Source organism: Chelonia mydas, chromosome 5 (genome assembly GCF_015237465.2).
Source record: "Chelonia mydas isolate rCheMyd1 chromosome 5, rCheMyd1.pri.v2, whole genome shotgun sequence".
Taxonomy (NCBI): domain Eukaryota; kingdom Metazoa; phylum Chordata; order Testudines; family Cheloniidae; genus Chelonia; species Chelonia mydas.
In genome coordinates this window covers 58,339,372-58,356,929 of record NC_051245.2, presented here as the reverse complement: position 1 = coordinate 58,356,929, position 17,558 = coordinate 58,339,372, and the positions used below count along the sequence as shown (strand labels likewise).

Here is a 17,558-nt window from a genome sequence, read left to right as displayed (position 1 = left end):
GCTTGGAGATGTTAATAAAAACATGAACCGACACTGAATGGCGCAATAACATACCAATAGTTTAAATCTGGCTGGTGGTGGTCTGACTCTGTTGAAATGGTAATAGCCTAACATCAACTTATCATGACAGCCCTTTAGTCTTTGTTGACTTCACATTGCCTACACTTATATGTTTCAGATGATTAAGCATAAGAAAAAAATCCTCTCCTAGATGTTTTGGAATTGAAAACGGATGCTCGGTTGTTCTGATATAAAAATGCAATTTACAAATAATATTCAAAAGAGCAACTCCCTCTTCCAAAAAGTGGGAAAAGAAAATCTCCTTCACTTCTTGCTTTGTTTGGTTCCCTCCTTACCGTAAAGGACATTTGGGATTAAGAGACTAGTCATCAGAGACAAACAAAGTGATATTATTAGTGTACCAAAACTACTCAGAGGCTGGAGTCAACTGAGATCATTGGAGAGCGGAAGTGCCTTCCTGCTTCCGTAGTTAAAAGGGAAAGACCACGAGTTGGGTTCTTCCTATTTCTGCTTGTTTATTAGGGAACAAACACATTTAGCCCGCGTTTGCTTCCAGACCCCAAATGGAGAGACTCAAGTGAATGATGCATGGTTATTACAGTGACTTCGATGGTTTATCAACATTTTACCACACACTTGCGCTTTGCAGTAATTTAAGTTGTCGGTACCCAGACGTATCTAGTTAAAGTTTCTTATCTTTGAAAAAGAGGAGGAAAGTAGGCGGGACCTGTTTTACCACCAAAATGTGTATCAGATCCAAAATCCAGGAGGGTCTTTCTCTCCATTTGAATGTGGATTTTTTTCCCCCTTGCTTGTACCAGAGCGACTAACTGGGAGCCTCTTGAGTTGTTTCTCTTCCTTTTAACTAATAGTCCATTAATCTCAATGCAATAAAATAAAATAAAAATCAGTTTGAGCCTGGGAAAAAGTTTTAAGCAACACTTAACAAAGCCTCAGCTCCCTCCTTGATAAAGCAGCAGCTTTCTCATCCTGGGGTAGACGGGAAGCAACATCGAGGGTCCTAAATGTGAAGAATGTTCGCTCTGAGCATAAGCTGTTGAAAGGGGGAAATAACACAAAGTCGATTAACAGTGATTCTAGAATAGATGAAACCATCAAAGCATTCCAGCGTTTATCTCCAAATCTGTGTAGTGTAAAAAGGTAACAATGATAGTCTTAAACCACACTTAGGAGGGATGAATGTTGATTTAATTGATTCATTTGGATCGATGTTTTTAAAGTTTCACACCACTGATCTTTCATGTAGTGATGTCTTTAGCAGTCAGCGGTCTGACATGAGCCTTCTCAGATTTCATCACTGGGAAGCTCCATGACATCTGAAATTATGCCACAGACTGTGGAATGGTAACTTTGGGACTGGGAGACCCAAATGGCAAAAAAGATGTGAGAGGAGGATTGGATTTGAAGGGGTCTCGTTAGTTTGTCACAAATGAGTACACATTGTAACTGAATCACAAGGCTGAACCCTGCCCCTTCCTCCTCCCCCTCATCTCCTCCCGCAAGTTTGAAAGGTTTAAAATGACGGGGTGGGAAAAAAAGCCCTTAAACATTGTGCCAAAAAGTACATTTTTTTACTGTTAAAATATAGTTCACACTGTTTAGTAAACAGTTGGGGTTAGAAAAACTTCCCATTTGTTTAGCCCTTCAAACATAGCCCGTCTGGGAATAAATCTTCAGCTGAATTTATAATTTTCAACACATTGATTATAGGAAATAAGTTGGATTTGACTTTTTCGGTCTTAATCAAAGGAAGGTGGGGGGGTTTTAATGGAAAATAAGCACATATCTTTTCTCTCACTTACATACAACACTAATTGTTTTTCCCTATAAGAATTTCATTCAAAAGTACAAATGAAAAGTGTCATATCTAAGAAAATATTGCACCGTACTCTACATTAAAGTCAGTCCAAATAAAAATAACCTTCCAAGAATCTCTCTCTCTCTCGCTAACGTGCATTATGTTGACATATTCGATACAGTGAGAAAAATGAACTTCTCGAGAAACTTGGTAGGAGATGTCATTTGTCACTGTACCATCCGTCATAAGACCACAAATTTTCACTTTTCTGTCCCATTTTGGATTGCATGTGTTTGTGAGTATTTCACTAGATCAGTGACAGCTCTTTATTTGCATAATTATATGCTCTGGTCTGAAGAGAAAACTAACCCCCAAATTTCATGGGTCACCAAACTGCGACAATCAATGTTTTATCACGTATGCTAAGCAAAACCTAAGAAGCTATATGAAGTTTCTTGGGGAGTTTTTACTCCTCAGAAAATTAAAGATTTTGTGCCCCTTGAATAGATGCAAAACTCTTTCCAAGCTCTTTGTAACTGAGTTCTGTTTGATGGCAAGAACTAGAGATTAACACGAAGATCTGGATTTTAGACCCACGAGCATTACTTCAAAGTAGATTTAGACAAGCAGCTTTATTGCACTTGGAAACTTCGCTATTCTAAATACTGTAACTCAGATTTACAGCAACAACGACAAAAAAGGTAAATATGATTTGGACCATCGACCTCCCACCCCATCTAACATATAATTAAGGGAGGGTTTGAAGTTTTATTCCTTATTTGAAGCGCTCTCGCTCTCTCTGTATAACACGCACACAATTCTACATAAATATGAACAAAATTGATTTTCTGTGCAACAGGATTTGTTCTGGTCCATCAATTGCACAATAATCGCATGCTCCAGTTATGACACACTATGAATTTTCAACTTGATAAAAATGCATTTTATGAAGAAGAATGTATTTAGTGAGACCCACAAACCAACAGTAAAACTGTAAAAGAAAAACGCCCCCCTGCCATGAGGGGAAAAAACCTACCTTGTAAGGTTTTATTTCATTTTTTAAATCTATATGTTCAAAGTTCTGGGGCTCAGAGCTGTAGGTAACCTGCAAGTGGTAGCGCTCTGTAGCCTTTTCTTAAAGCACTGTTAATGTTACTTTTGTTTATAAGGTCATGATAATTTTGACTATATGCTGTGGTCCTGCTTCTGGGGAATTTAATTTGGGTTTCATAAGTTGTGTTTGCGGTCTCTTAGCCCTTTTGCCACGAAAAACGCACTTCTTAAAGGAACTTTGTGAAACGGTTCATTTCAGGTAACATGTGGTACTAATTTTCTTACCATTTACCAGGTACAGACGACTCAGCCGGCAGCATGTAAAATAAATAGACTGGAAAGTTGTACAGTGTTGAATCTGAAGAGGAAAGGCTCTGTGATAAAGAATGCCACGTTACTTCAAATGAATGACCGTGCTTATCTCGAGGAATATGGTCTCTGCCAAAGTTTTGCACCCTTAAAACTTGATTAGTTACGTCTATAGCTGAAAGGAATTTTAACTAGCAGTGATTTTTAAATGCCTGTTTTTAATAGACACAGAAGACAACGATATTTCTCACCTTTTTTTTTTTTCTTACTGGAAAAAAAATGACTTCCTTTTCTGCCCCCACCAAGAATTGTTTCGTTCTTAGGCATGTCTGATACTTGTCTTGGCAAAAAGACTTCAAGGGGGTTCTGTAACACAAATAAAATAAAAGGAATATGAATATAGCCAAACATCAAATGAGGAGGACAAAGGAGAAGCAAAGTGATCACACTGATTCCTGAGTAGATTTCTGCATTATGTATCTGCATCTTGGATCCTTTTTTCAAAACTTTATAGGGAAATTGATCAGATCGATAACCCGACAGCAAATGTTTGCAATTAAAATTAAACAGTTAACTGATTTTTTTTTTTAAGCTGACCTATATGCGTCTATTAAGGTCAGGTAAATCTAACTATTTCCAGGCGACAAGCGCCCAGAACGTTTTATCCCGACTGAGACAAAAGTCAGTTATTTTCCACTGAATTCTACACAGGCGAGGAATGGCCCTTTGGAGGCAAGGCCTGGGTTTTCTTCTTTCGTCATTTCACTTCTCTTTACTCAAGCCCCACCTAATCCCCTACTGTCTGGCAAACTAGTATCTCTATACTTTTGCCTTCAAACTATATCTTTAAAGCTGGAATCCTTGACACAACAATTAGATAAATAGCTTCCCCCACCCCGGACAGTTTCACACCACCTCTTGATAAGCTCAGCTTACTACATGATAAAATCTTGTTTTTTCCCCTTAGCAAAGTACTTTGATATGAGTTCCTGGAACAGCTAAATAAGAACTCGCATGCCCAGGTGTTGCTTGTACATACTTTCGAGAGCAAAACCATTAAAACTATAAGGATCTTGCAAATATTGATCTAGTGGTTGGTAACAAACATCACCTCAGATGCTGCCAGTGGCTGCTCATTGGGCAAGTTGTTTCTGATTCTTGTCCCCTTTCTTACAATAGTAACTTGGGCTCTAGTTCCCAATGAAAAGTTAGTTTCTTAGCTAAAGACTGATCGTTTGATTATTTCGCACTTCGTTTTTTCCTTAAATACACTTAAAATGCTGTTTGAATTTGAAATCACTCCCCTCCCTCCCACTTCCTGCCAAAACATTGTTAATTTAATTTTCACTTGCTGCTGGAAAAAAAACCGAGGGTTCCAGTTTTTTGGTAGTGTTAGCTCTTACAATACTTTTCACGTTTCTCCATAATTTAGTACCTGCCAGTTGTTCTATGTCTCAAAGTAACAATTAACTTCTGTAAGAGGAAGTGCAAACGGGATGAGAATAATCAAGAGCAAAATTAATTCTTTATAACCTTGTTTGTGCGTTTTCAGGTAGTTTGCAAATATGAAGTCTGATTTTGTCCCAAGGATCATCATGTAACAAATCAGTGTAAGAGCAAATATGAAAAATGTTTATAGCAAATGACTTTGTAAAATGGATTGGTTTTCTACCTTTTATCTTTGTTAAACGTCACTCTGGATTGTACCTGAACTGTACATGCACATTGTTATGTCATATAGAAACTGAAAAATGCTTCTGCATTTGCTCGAACGCTTTGTCAAGTTGTCTGAACCTGAAGAACATCTGCCCAGCTTCCCTTTATCTGCCTCGAAAGACTTCCTCGTGTGAAAGTGGAAAGCTATGTTTTAAAGTATAACATTATAAATTATCACCTCCAAAGTATGACTGAAGTCCGGGCTTATAAGGGAATGGGGGGGGGGGGAAGAGTAGAACTACCGAAGGATGGCGTTTAAACTGTGAATTTATAGCAAAAAATGATTTCACATGGATGAAAAACTAACTGCTTTTCTGTCGTCCCTGTGCCCCTAACTCGTCCAGGACTCGGTCCGAAGCCATGGCAAAACGAAGTGAAGTGACACGTGAGGCTGTTCTGTCTCTCGCCTTAGCACCACGGACAGCGCCTAGTTCCGAGTTCACTTTCAGCCACAACTTTCTCACTCCTTCATCTAGTTCAGCCAAACCCCATTTCCCTCGGAGGCTGCTGCCTGCGTCCGAAAGACACCGATCACTTTGGGAAAGTTAGTTACTGAGCTACGATATGTCCCACTTCACTTTGTAAGATCCCCGGGACCTGTATACTGTCCCAGCTGCGAGGTCACCTTGTTCTTTCTCTCTTAGAAGATTCATTCTGCGCTTTCCTGAGTTGCTGTGTCTGAATTCCCCAGTTAGGTTTTCGTTTTCGCCTTGTAACTTTTCCTGGATTAACTTCTACCGATCTCCCTCCCAAGTCCCCCTATTCCTCTTTTCCCTTTAAGGTGGGTCTTTTCTTAATTGCCCTTTTTATATCGCTTCCCATCTCTTTCGTCTGGATTTCTCGCTCAAGAAATATCCAAGGTGCAAAACTTTTCCACAGTTGCACCTTCGCTCGGGAGTCAGGGTGCACCTGGCCTATTGGAAAGGGGCTTCGCTCTTGGCCAGAGCAGCTTGATGAGCTCTGGTGCTTCCAGACAGCTTGTTAATTACAGCCCCTGGAGACTAGGCTCCGGAGCCAGAGTCCAACCTAGTTATAGAGCCTGACAGTAACTTACTTGACAGCACACAGAAAAGTGACAGTAAAGTATTTGGTTCAGCCTCGCTTCTTCTCCCGTTAAACAAGTTCTTCCTGCTCGGATCGTTGTGACTTTAAGTCATCATTTCCGTTTTATTTTGTTGTTCAGGATGTGTGCAAAGGAAGAGACGCCCTCTGTATATTTCATCATTACACTGTCATTTTAGCAAAATACCGGACCTTCCAGCTTGTAAACCAAGCTATTCACGTGTTAGCTAGTTAATGCAGCAAGATGCACGTTGCTTATTAATATGTTTCACCCAGCCTCTGCTTAGTATAGATTCCTGCACTTGCCTCTGTCATCGTTCTAAGGTCGCATATAAATCGTGAGGATCGGAGACTAGTTAGTAACGATTTGCAGGATTATTTGTTACATTTACTGTTCAAACTAACGTTACATCCGTTTAAAAATGAATCTACAAAAGTAGGAGGAAATAATTGATTTAGGGCGTCGACAGACCAAATATAGATAGATAGCTAGAAAGCCAACAGAGCATTTTTAAAAAGCGTTCTCTTTCCTGATCTGAAATGGAATTGGGGCCATCTATCAGAGAGTTTCAGCAGTTTGACGGGACTTTTATTGTTAAAGTTCTTTGTTGCAATACCCCTTTAAAACAATCTATTTTCCTGCTCATATATTTGTCATGCTTGAAGTGATTGCTACAGTGAATCCGTGTTCTCACTATTTTCCCTGGAGTTGGATCGCTTCCGATTTGTTCTTCTACTTTCCATTTAGGGTGATTTAGTTCAATATCTAACGAGACCATCGCTGGTTTAGATTTCTGAATCCTCCTTATGTGGTATCATTGCCTTCACTAAAAAAAATAAAAAAGCTACTAAACTTTAACGTAATGAACTGTTTAAAAACAACGCTCGAGCCCTTAAGAAATCGTTTTATTTCCTACTGTGGAGGAAATGGAAATCCAAACTGGCATGAGTGGGGAGAAGTTTGCGTGGTAGTGAAGAAACCTGTTGAATACTTATAACTACAGAAGATTTCAGGGCGTATCACATTACCCCCCGACAAAAGGCGGGGGGGGGGGGGTGTTTCGAAAACGACTTTATCAGCCAGGCAGCCTCTTAGTCAAAGACATTCAAAAGATAAATACTTGGCCACATCTAATATTGATCTATTACCTTTGTGGGGTGAAGGAAACTGATTATTTAATGCCCTGTTACATTATTTAGTGCGAGAAAAAACATTAACTGAGCTGTATATTCCTTTGCAAATGTGGCAAGAAAAAGGATACAAGCGGGTTTCGTTGTGTTTTTAAACTTTCGCGGTGAAGATTTGGTCATTTGCCTGAACTTGTTTAAGATTATTTTTCTCCAAAATATTTTACATGCAATCTTATAACATGCGAACACTGAGGGGGATGTTACATATTTTATCCATGTAAGCTAAAAAGTTCTCTATGTTTAGCATAGCTGGTCAGCGGACCTTTTCATTATTTCTCTCTACCTGACCTTGGGAGTTAGTTTTAGAACTAAATTTTAATCAGAAGCCAACAGGGTTATTACACACAATTCTACTGTATAGAAAAGGCTATTTTGAAACTACGTATCTAATATATAAGTGAATGTCTATATGTCCAGCACGCTGACCGTTTTCAGTAACAATAACATATTGTTTTCTTTTTCTCTTCAGCTAAGTTTTCCCTCTGCAATTCTATTTCTTATCCCTGGTACACGTTTATGAAATCCTTTTCATTTTTTTCCCTTCCTGTATCTCTTCAAAGTCGTTTTAAATGACTTTTCTTGTCTTTTGGCCATTTGTCAACGTCAAATGTATACTGACTATTTAATGAAAGAAAAGCGTGTGTGTACATTACACTGCACAGACTCTCTCTCTCTCTCCCACACATACATATATATATATATATATATATATATATATATATATATATATATATATATATATACACACTTTATTTAGTTTCTTGAAAATCAATAATCGCTCATTCATTTCCAAAGTGTCCACTATGTGTTTGTAAGGAAAGTAATGAAGTTCTCAGGTAATATTCCTGAGTAAAACTCCGTGGTTGTCATTTTATTCCTATCGTATAACGTAGTTTCTCTTGATTGTCAAGAAAAATAAGTTCAATATAATAGTTCTAAATATGGGGCCAGATTCTGATCTTGCTTGCCGAGTTCAGAACTGGCCCATAACGTATGTGTGTACGAGTGTGTATATCTGTAATATATTACAGTGTAATTTCCTTCGGAGAGATTTAAAGCCTGCAGTTCTCCCCGCCAAACAATCCATCACTTATAGGATCTTTGACTTTAAATGGCAATGAGGGTTAGAATAGGTGGTCAACTGTCAGAATACCCTGATAGAAAGTCAGCATCCTCATTAAGGATCATCCATAATTTTAGTCTTTCTTGAGCTAATAAGAGGAGTGAATAATATTGTCCTTCATATTTCATACTGTGGAGGGGAAACCCCCAATATGTTTATTTAATCCTAACACTTTAAAAGCAGGGAACGTGGACTTCTTGAGTGGTGGGTATGCACTACATCATAAAAGGGAATAGGCAAAAGTAATTTTCTTCACAAGCAGCAGTGTTGCTGGTCCTAAGACTCCCTATTATTGGAAGGGGACTGTCTAAAATACTTTCCCACTTATAAACACTAGGCTCTAGATATTAGCCACTGCCTAAGTATTTGTTCACCGAAATGAATCCCTAACCACTTTTAATTTCTGTTAAATTCAAAGCTAAAATCGTACAGAAGTACAGCCGAAGTGGAGTTAAGCCAGGCAATCTTCTCAGCTACATGAAGTTTTCCAAAAAGATAGAGGGGGATTTGTTAACTTTTGAAGAATTAGAACTACAACAAAAGCCAAACTCTTCAGCATGTACGTTTTTATGATCAGCTTTCAAGCTTGCAAAACTAGAGCCATTTGCTTAACTTAATCCGTAACATATGTGTGCAACAGTAGCAGATTTTTTGGTGTGTGGCTTGTAGCTGATCAAGTTGTAAATTTTCCGCCTTAGGTTTTCAGCGCCTCCTAGTTACAGCCTAACACCTAGAGAAAGGCTTTGCAATGATCGCGTAGCAGAGAAACCAAATGATAAAAAACAATAATAATTTACAAAGCTTTTTCCAGTGAGGCCAGCCAAACTCATTCGTCTTTATGGTCAATGCTCTCAAGCTGCCATCTTGATTTTAAAAAGCGCAACCTACAGTCTATTTTAATTAAAAATAGTTTTCACTCTGATCTGTTAAAAGTAGCGTTCACATTTCGCCCCTAAGGAGAAGGGCATTTCCCCCCCAAAAGTACTAGTTTAAAAAAATCAACAAATATCATTACTTTTTTTTACTCTAACAAGAAGCTGAATACATTTAGAACATGGACCATAATTCCTTATACATTTAACGTTATTTATCTTTACGTTAGGTATTGAAACGTGTGATAAGTTTGTTCAAAGGCATCTCAGCGCTACAAATATCAAAAGCTTATATTTGATTCTATGGCATTTCCATTTTAAATATATCATAATTGTTTTGATCAATTAATGACAGTGACAAGAAAGCTAATTTAGTAGGACGTGTTTCTATTTATATTGAAACTAGACCTAATGAACGTATTTATAGTGCAGTGCAACAATAAGTCTCGAGCTGCTGATTTATTTCACTATTCAAATACACATTAGATACATTTTTGTTAACTGCTACGAAGGTATTTCATTAGGTGTTTTAAAGCACGAGTTGGCATAAATGAGACCTCTCAAATTTCCCTCTCTGGTGCCATGTTTCTAATCCTGGGTTTATTTTTTCAGATCCGTCATTACAATTCTCGGAATGGTTTTTAAGTGATTATTGTTGTTATTACTCTTTGGTATTGTCTGCGTATTTCTCAAGTGAAGACAGAAAATCCGGGACGATGCTAAAAGGCAGCTTTAAGTCTGAACTGGAAGGTCTTGAGACACAGAGCGCCATCTAGCCAACAAATTTAGAATCAAAGTGCAGAAGAGGCAACTTGAGTAGAGAGGGAGAGTGTGTGTGTGTGTGTGTGTGAGTGAGAGAGAGATGGAAACTTACACTCCCTTCTCCCCAGTTTTACCTGGGCTGAGCACTCTTCCCTAGGCAATACATCACCAGCAGACAATCCATGCACGGAGTTCTGAGAGGCTCTGTGTCTGCTCTCTGTTTCTTAAGGACAAAACTCTGTGTCCTTCACTTGTTCTTCTATTTCTTAGAACAAGCTATTTCTCAGTCTTTTCTAATTAATTGATATTTGAACACTTCCCAGCATAGAGGTATTTCTATATTGAGGTATAGTGCACCTGGCTGACAGTTATTAACCTTCAGTCTTCATTATCTCCAACTAGTATCTTTAAGGGAAAATACTGATGCAAAAATCTTCCTGGCCCATTATCGTGAGAAGCAATCGCGCATTTATACCGTAGTTCTGAACCACCCTCCCATCCCAGACGGTATGCTGGTGCACTGAAAGTAAGACCAAAATACCACGTTTTCAATACTGTATGAGATAGCACCAATGTCTTTGGTGACATTTGGATTAAAATGTTTTTGATAAAAACTTTACACTGTATTTATCCAAGACATGAAAACAAAGGCAGCGGATATTAAATCTCTGTCTTAGTTCCTATCTTTCTAAGGTTACGTTTTATTTTGGAAACTTTTAAGAACTTCGGGCGGGGGGTGGGTGGGGGATGCTTCTAAGCCGTGTTTACCTTATTTTTGCAAAATTAAACAAAGACACCAATGATTTGTGTAAATTGTAGCCAGTCTGAAAGTACATTGGAGCTTTCGTAATAAAGAAGAGCCATTGTAAATTCCCCATCTGAATCATCTTCTGTGTATTGGAAAGAAAATAATTAACACAAATATACCCGTGTATTAAAATATCTTTATTGTCAAGTCCTTTTAAAATTTTATTTCTTATCTTCAAACGGTTCAATCACATAGACATATGCTAGCCGCAGAGCCATGTCATTTACTGGTCCCCAATATTCCGAGTATTGTTTTGGCTTTTTAATAACTTATTGATTCGTCTTGTGTCCCTGTCGGAGTTCTAAAATGTTATTTTATGTTGTGCTAGTTTCTTTTTAACAGCAAAGCGTATTTAAACCAATACAGTGCCCTCGGATTTAGGAAAATAAGCACCGAAATATTTCAGCTGATGTTGAAAGCGTGATCAGAGCTTCCTTCTCAGTCGCTTCTGGCTGCTCTGAAAATAGGTTTTCATTTTAAAGCGCAGCCATGTCTATGTCTAGCTAATGTGCGTGGCATGTATCAGTGTCATGATTTCAGAAATGATGAAATTAGCATTTAGATAAGAATAGTATTAAACTATTTCGACAGGCTACAATATTTAGCCCGAACTCACTAAATGAAAGAAGAATATACAATGCCTCTTGGACGATAAAGGGTATGTGTAACATGTGGGGGGGGGGGGGGGAAAGATCTGACGTTAGCCATTGGGTGCAAATCTCTGTCTCTCGTCTCACTCCCTCAAGTTCACAGAAGCCCCTGAAGTTCAGATGCAACCCATAAGCAGAGAAACTAGAGGCTGAATTGAAATAAAGGTTTCACTTCCTGGGTGTCTTCTTAAATAGCACATTTCGCCGTCCAGGTTTTCTTAAACATGAAACCTTCTCCACGATAGGGTACCCAGCTGTTTAATTTAACATTGATTTATTGCTTTTAAAAGTAAATTTACACACATGCCAACAGCATTCCGTTTTGTTTCCCCAGACCCAAAGATTTATTTTCTACTTAGCGCTTGTCTGACAAAACAATGTCCTTTAACTTTATTACACATCGATGAGGAAATCTGTCTTATTTTTGTTTGGATTTATTGCTCTGTTACTTGTGGGGACTTTTGGTAACAGAGAAACGCTAAGGTCAGAAAATAAATACAAAATGAAACCCAGGCATGGAAGCAAATACCATTAAAGGCATCAGCATATATTTGATGAAGTTATTGCATACGCAGAGCTGTTAAAAATACATCTGGCGCCATGAGCATAATTATAAAGAGGAACAAAATCATTTTAACTGTGAACATGCAGGTAGCTTTCTATGGTGACAGGATCTGCCTTCAGTTCACGTGAAGAGAAGGTCTCTAATGTCTGATGGCTCTTTGCAAAGACTGTCTGGAAACGTATCTATAATTATTGAATGGAAAAAATATAGGGTTATCCATACCATGCTGCCTTACCTCTGCGCAGTAAACTCCCAATTACCAAATCTATGTGATGGCTGAACTCAGGGGAATTAGGATGTACTCTGAAGCAGCTTTTACGGTACACTTCATCTACTTTTTGGTTTTCTTTAGTTCTCATTAAAGGGCCACTTTCTTCTTTTCACTGATATACTGTCTTTGTGTCCTTCATTGCACACTCTCCCCTCTCTCTCCCCCCCCCCCCAAAGTTCTCACATCTTATGGGGGCGGGGGGGGAAAGAAGGCAAAATAATAATAATAAAAAAGCTGTGGTCCGGATTTATTTATTTTTAAGTAAAAATCTTTTATTTTAAAGCGGGCGTTATTCTTCCTAACGAACGGTCCTTTCTGGCAAGCGCGATTTTAGGGATATTATGAAAGTATTTATGAGGGGAAATCAGAGATGCATGCAGTGGGAGCAAATCTTTTTGTGTGCTCTGGGCTTACTCTCCCAAACTGATTTCTCACAGAGGCGTCTAATAATCACTTTAGAGATGTTCAAATGAGGACACTATCTCTTTTCTAGTAAGAAGTGAAGATGTGACAGGTTTTGTTATCAGTGGTATAGTGAGAGCTTTTAAGATATTCCCTTTCTTTCCCCATAAATACACCATCTTTAAATAAAGACCCCCTGTCTTAAAGCGTGACTACCCCTGCTGGCTTTGTCCACTTTCTGTCCGGTGCATCCACATAAATCCAAACTTCATGTCACTTAACATATTTTAATGATTTTACCAATCCAGGCAGGATTTTTTTTTAAAGTGAATGGAGGGTCCTTTTTTCCTTTTGAAGCAGCCACACACTTTTCTATTTAGCAACACGCCCAGACTCATAGCAAAATACAAATAAAAATCAAGGGGAAATCTGGAACCTTGAAAATCCTCCTATTCATATTAGGAGCAATTTTCTGTTTGGCCTTTGAAAAAGGGCCCTGTCACTCAGAAAGGGGCCATTTCTTTAACCTCTCTCCTCTACACCCACAAGGCAGCCTCCCGTCCTCTCTCCGGCACACACACACACACACACACACACACACACACAGCGCCCACCCCTTATTCCCCCACACATAGTCCATCCAACCGGTTTTCAATGAACAGCAAAGATTAGCGATTTGCCTTCTTTAGCCAGACGAGGAGACCCTTCTCTAACCAGAGCAATGGTAGGCCACAAAAGCGCCAGCAAACAGCTGGCAGTGTCCTCCTCCCTAGAGCGTTTGAGTTTCTCGCTGGAAGAGATTGTTTTATCGACTGTAGTGCCTATCTAGCTATGGCATTTTTCTGTTAAGCTCCACTTAATATTAAGGCTGGCTAAGGCCCAACACCTGCAGCTGGGGGATGGGGGGAGGCTAAAGTTTGGAGTTTGGAGTTTGAGAGGAGCAATGGAAATGTAACAAAGGTTGTATAACATACAATAGGGCCAAATATCTTGAGAAAGCAACTGGCACTGAAGGCTTTCTTATATGGTACACATGTGAAGGTGTATATGTGTGTTCGTATATATGTGTGTGTGTGTATACATATATATATATACGTACACGTGTGTGTATGATTATATTTTATATATGTATACAGTTCATATTTTATTCCTTACAAACCTAGGGAGCCCCCTCTCCCTCTCCGCCACTGGAGTAAATGCACTGATGGGAGAGTTTAAGAGACTTATTTAGGAGGAAATAGGGGGTCAGTTTTGGTCTAAGTGGAACATCTGCAAAACATTCAAGCAGCTTATTCAGCAAAGAATCTAGCCACTTATTGTAGAAATAATAAAAAGTCACTAATGATTATAGCTCCCACCCTCTTCCCCCCAAAGGCCAAAGCTTAATGAAATAATTCCAAGGTTTGCCTCATTTCCTAATAGTGGATTTTTTTAAAAAAGAAACAACTTCAACTAAACTTTCCAGTCGCCTGTCGTGAAGGGAATAGGCTAGGTAAATAAAATGTAAGTGAGAATGCTATTAAACACAGCATAAGATACAAGGCTTGTGCATAGTTCCGCCTTGATATGCAATTAAATTACAGCAAATTCCTCTTTAAATAATATCGTTTGGAATCCTTCTTTAAGATTCAAGGATGTCTGAGGTTAAGTAGCTTTTAAAACGTCAGTTCTAAATGGCTTATGCAATGAATAGCTACCTTTAAATCCTAAAACCATTATAAATATGCTATACATATGGATGCCAGTTTATCTCTACATATTTCTTTTTAAAATGAGGAAAGCGTTCATAAAAAGCTCCTTGGCACACTTTATTTTAGGAAAGCAGATGTTAATTTTTTCACGTATCATTTTATGACCAAGTACATGTGTAACATTGGAAAGCATCCAGAACGCCTCTATTATTTGCTAAATGACTGTTAGTTGAGGCATATTATTCTTTGCATAACCAAGGTATAGGTTATATCAATAAAATAAACATCTGTGATTTTTACCAGGAGAGGAAAAAAAATTAAAGGGTTCCCATAAAAGTGAGAAAAGCATTTGTGTAGGAAGAACACACCTGCAATGGAGTAAATGGGCTATTTATATTGCTCTATGCAAAACAGGTTCTCTGTTGTATACTAGAGATTATTTACTTTGTTTAAAATAAGGTTACAAAATTCCTCCATGCTAAAACGTGATTCTCATTGAAGCTTTCACACAACATGATAACGTCGACTGGGCACTATTTAAAATGCCTTGGGATGTTATCTAGGCAAGCAGTGCTTGAGCACATGGTTTAGCTCATGGGAATGTGTTATGCAGTTTTCTCCTCCAAGTGTTTAAGTTTGAGAATTCCTATTGACTGCAAGGTTCGCTTTCTCTCGTTTCCAAAATACCTTTGAGATACGTTCTTGTTTGTAGTGCCTGACATGAGGACTTGAGTGCATGGGATAAGCCAGGCATAGTGCAGAAGCATAATAATTAATCATATGCAATATTTATAGTTCTGCAATGTTTACTATCAGGAAGGCAAATACAGTCAATTGAGGTTTAACAAATATAGTGTTAGTGACCAAATATAATGAATAATTATACTTATGTATTTATATATGCACACGTGTGTATATATATATATATATATATACACACACACACATAGGAACATCTAGTTATTAAATTTAACCAAAGCTCTCTGCACCTAAATGCAGCAGTGACAGACTGTTCCTTCCTGAGTGTTGCCCTGTGCAAAGGGGCCAGGGAGGAGGTTTTTAACATAAAATGCTGCAAATATGAAAAATAGGTCACCAATAAAATTGGTCTCAGCATGGAGTGTAATTGTAACAAAATGCTGCTGAGTAAAATCTAGGAGCTAGCTGGCTGTGGTAGCACAGTCGCAAACCATCTGGTGTGTATTAAAAGTGGTGCTGTAAATATTGCTGAAAACTAATGCATTATCAGCTTCTATAAGTGCACAGGGCCTGCAAGCTTTCCATATGTTAGAATATGTAGATCTAGTGGAAAGGAGGGAAAGGTGTCCTATCAATCAGGAGCTTTTCAAGGGTGTTTTGCATACTCCTTATGGAAGTTTGTTCCAAAAGAGAAAGAGAGGAGGGGGAAAAATAGAGAGGTAAGATCTCTCTCTTTCTCTCTCGCCCACTTCTCTCGGAAGAGGATAGGGTAGGCAATTGCTGACGTCACTTCACATCAGTGCAGGAAAGTAAATGTTACAGAGGGACGAGTTCATCTGTTTTTCATCACTCGTGAAGTTTTGCTTTTTTAAAGCCAGAAATAAACTCTCGAGCGGCGATTTCCCCTTTTTAGCCTGATTTCTGTAAGGTCTTTTGGGGCGCTTCCCCAGTTTCCGGCTGTCCCTCCAGCTCTGTGCCTTGTTCGGTTCAACCAAAGACACTAATCAAGAAGGGAGCACACAATCACACGCTCACACAAATAAACAAACCCCTGAGAGTGAAACTGCCCCATCTACATCCATACGACATCTTTCTGCCAACAGGAGCAGAGGTCTCCTGCGTGACGTTTCTTCAGTCCTGCAACTTGTCTCCCCTTCCCCTCTCTAACTCCGTCTGCACTGGCAGGCGTTTCCCTGGAGTCAGATTCACCTTCCCAGTTAGTGATCACTCCCCTAACATACTTTTTCATTTTCATGCCATTGTTCTTCCCTGCAAGAAAACTTTGGCTGTAGATTCAAAGCCACTCCCGTCTCCCTTATTGTGCAGAGGTCACTTACTCTTTCGCGAAGTTGGACTGTGTTCCTTAATCTTTCTTCTGCCTTCTCCTCTGGTCTTCGTTTGCTCAATCTTTCTTTCCCGTGTACACGCAACACTTTGTTTGCTACGGGTGCCTTATGTTGATAAACCTGCTGTTAATGACACCCCAAGTGCAATCAGAAAAGAAGTAAAACTCTTACTTTTTTTTCCTTTCAGGCTGCATTCCCCTCTGACCGCTGCCTTCTTTAATTATGGGAGCTATATTTCTTCCCTGGGAGTCGTTCGTGGGGATTTTTTTAGGTGGAAACGCGTATCTGCTCAGTTATTTTTGAGCAGGGACCAGTGCCCCATATCCAGAGGCTTTGAGTGAAGTGCAGATTGAGACATATCGGGTTCCCTATAAAAGGATCATTTCATGTGGGAGGTTGGACACAAAGTTTGGACTCGTGACTGGCATTCCTGAGAGACATGCATATTTTAAAACAACAAAGCAAGCCCGAAAGAAGGCTTAGAGGGGGAAAAAAAAACTTGGAAAGAAGTTACTAAGTGACAAACATCTGTCAACATGGACTAATTTGTACGCTCGCTGTAAAAGTAGCTGACTGGTTTTATTTATAAGTTCAGGGAGTAGCATCTAGTTTGCAGTAAATTGAATGCACACTTTATCCCCGAGAACGTGGTTACAAATGGATTTTTTTTTTAGCCCAGATCTGGAAGTTTAAAAATCCTTCTGGGTTTTGGCTTTAAGTCAGAACTCTCTCTTTCTGGCTATTTGCGTAGGATTGTTTCACGAAATATTTTAATCGAAAAATAACCAGGACAAAAAATGACAAAAGGTAAACACTGGTGTATCGCTTCTGCTTTTTTTAAAACAATCAGTATGTTTTATCCCGCAGCAAAAAATATCAGCCCTTATTTGCTCTTAAGTAACAGCAGTAAGAACATATACATATGTGTAAACCACAGCAACGCTTCTTGCTCCAGGTCACTAAGGAAAAGTAGCCGAACGCTTTAAAGGCGCTAGCCACAAGTGGTGCAGATGCCAAGCATGCACACACACACCGCACGTTCATTATGTGGCATGGAAAGAAGTTTGTACAGCTCGGGGAAAAAACAGGTCCCTTGTTTTTTACACGCTGCATCCCAATGAACCAAATGGAAGGAACAGAGCCCACGTATAAATCTGTTTCTCCGAGAGATCTGAAGACAAAAGGAGAGGAGGCCTAG

At 39.0% G+C, this 17,558-nt stretch overlaps 1 protein-coding gene and 1 long non-coding RNA gene across 6 annotated transcripts in view; one reads left to right on the top strand and one right to left on the bottom strand.

Moving 5' to 3' along the window:
- FAM172A (family with sequence similarity 172 member A) overlaps positions 1-17,558 on the top strand; it is a 357,476-nt gene that overhangs the window by 334,904 nt on the left and 5,014 nt on the right. Inside the window, exon 12 of one of the 3 annotated variants that reach the window (XM_037903228.1) lies at positions 3,189-3,232. The exons of the other annotated variants lie outside the window; for them this stretch is intronic. Within the exon in view, the coding sequence (XP_037759156.1) occupies positions 3,189-3,217 (29 nt within the window). The 3' untranslated portion in view covers positions 3,218-3,232. Of the gene's footprint in view, positions 1-3,188; positions 3,233-17,558 lie in introns of those variants that run through there. 3 annotated transcript variants of the gene reach the window in all.
- On the bottom strand, positions 72-16,847 carry LOC119566743. Of its 3 annotated transcripts, none has more exons than XR_006291159.1 (3): positions 16,352-16,847; positions 3,179-3,568; positions 72-1,075 (listed from the first exon to the last, which is right to left on the bottom strand). It is a non-coding gene; the product is annotated as an uncharacterized LOC119566743 (long non-coding RNA). The 3 variants fall into 3 exon arrangements; XR_005226016.2 differs by having other exon boundaries at positions 3,454-3,568; positions 16,352-16,840; XR_006291160.1 differs by having other exon boundaries at positions 3,454-3,568; positions 16,532-16,832.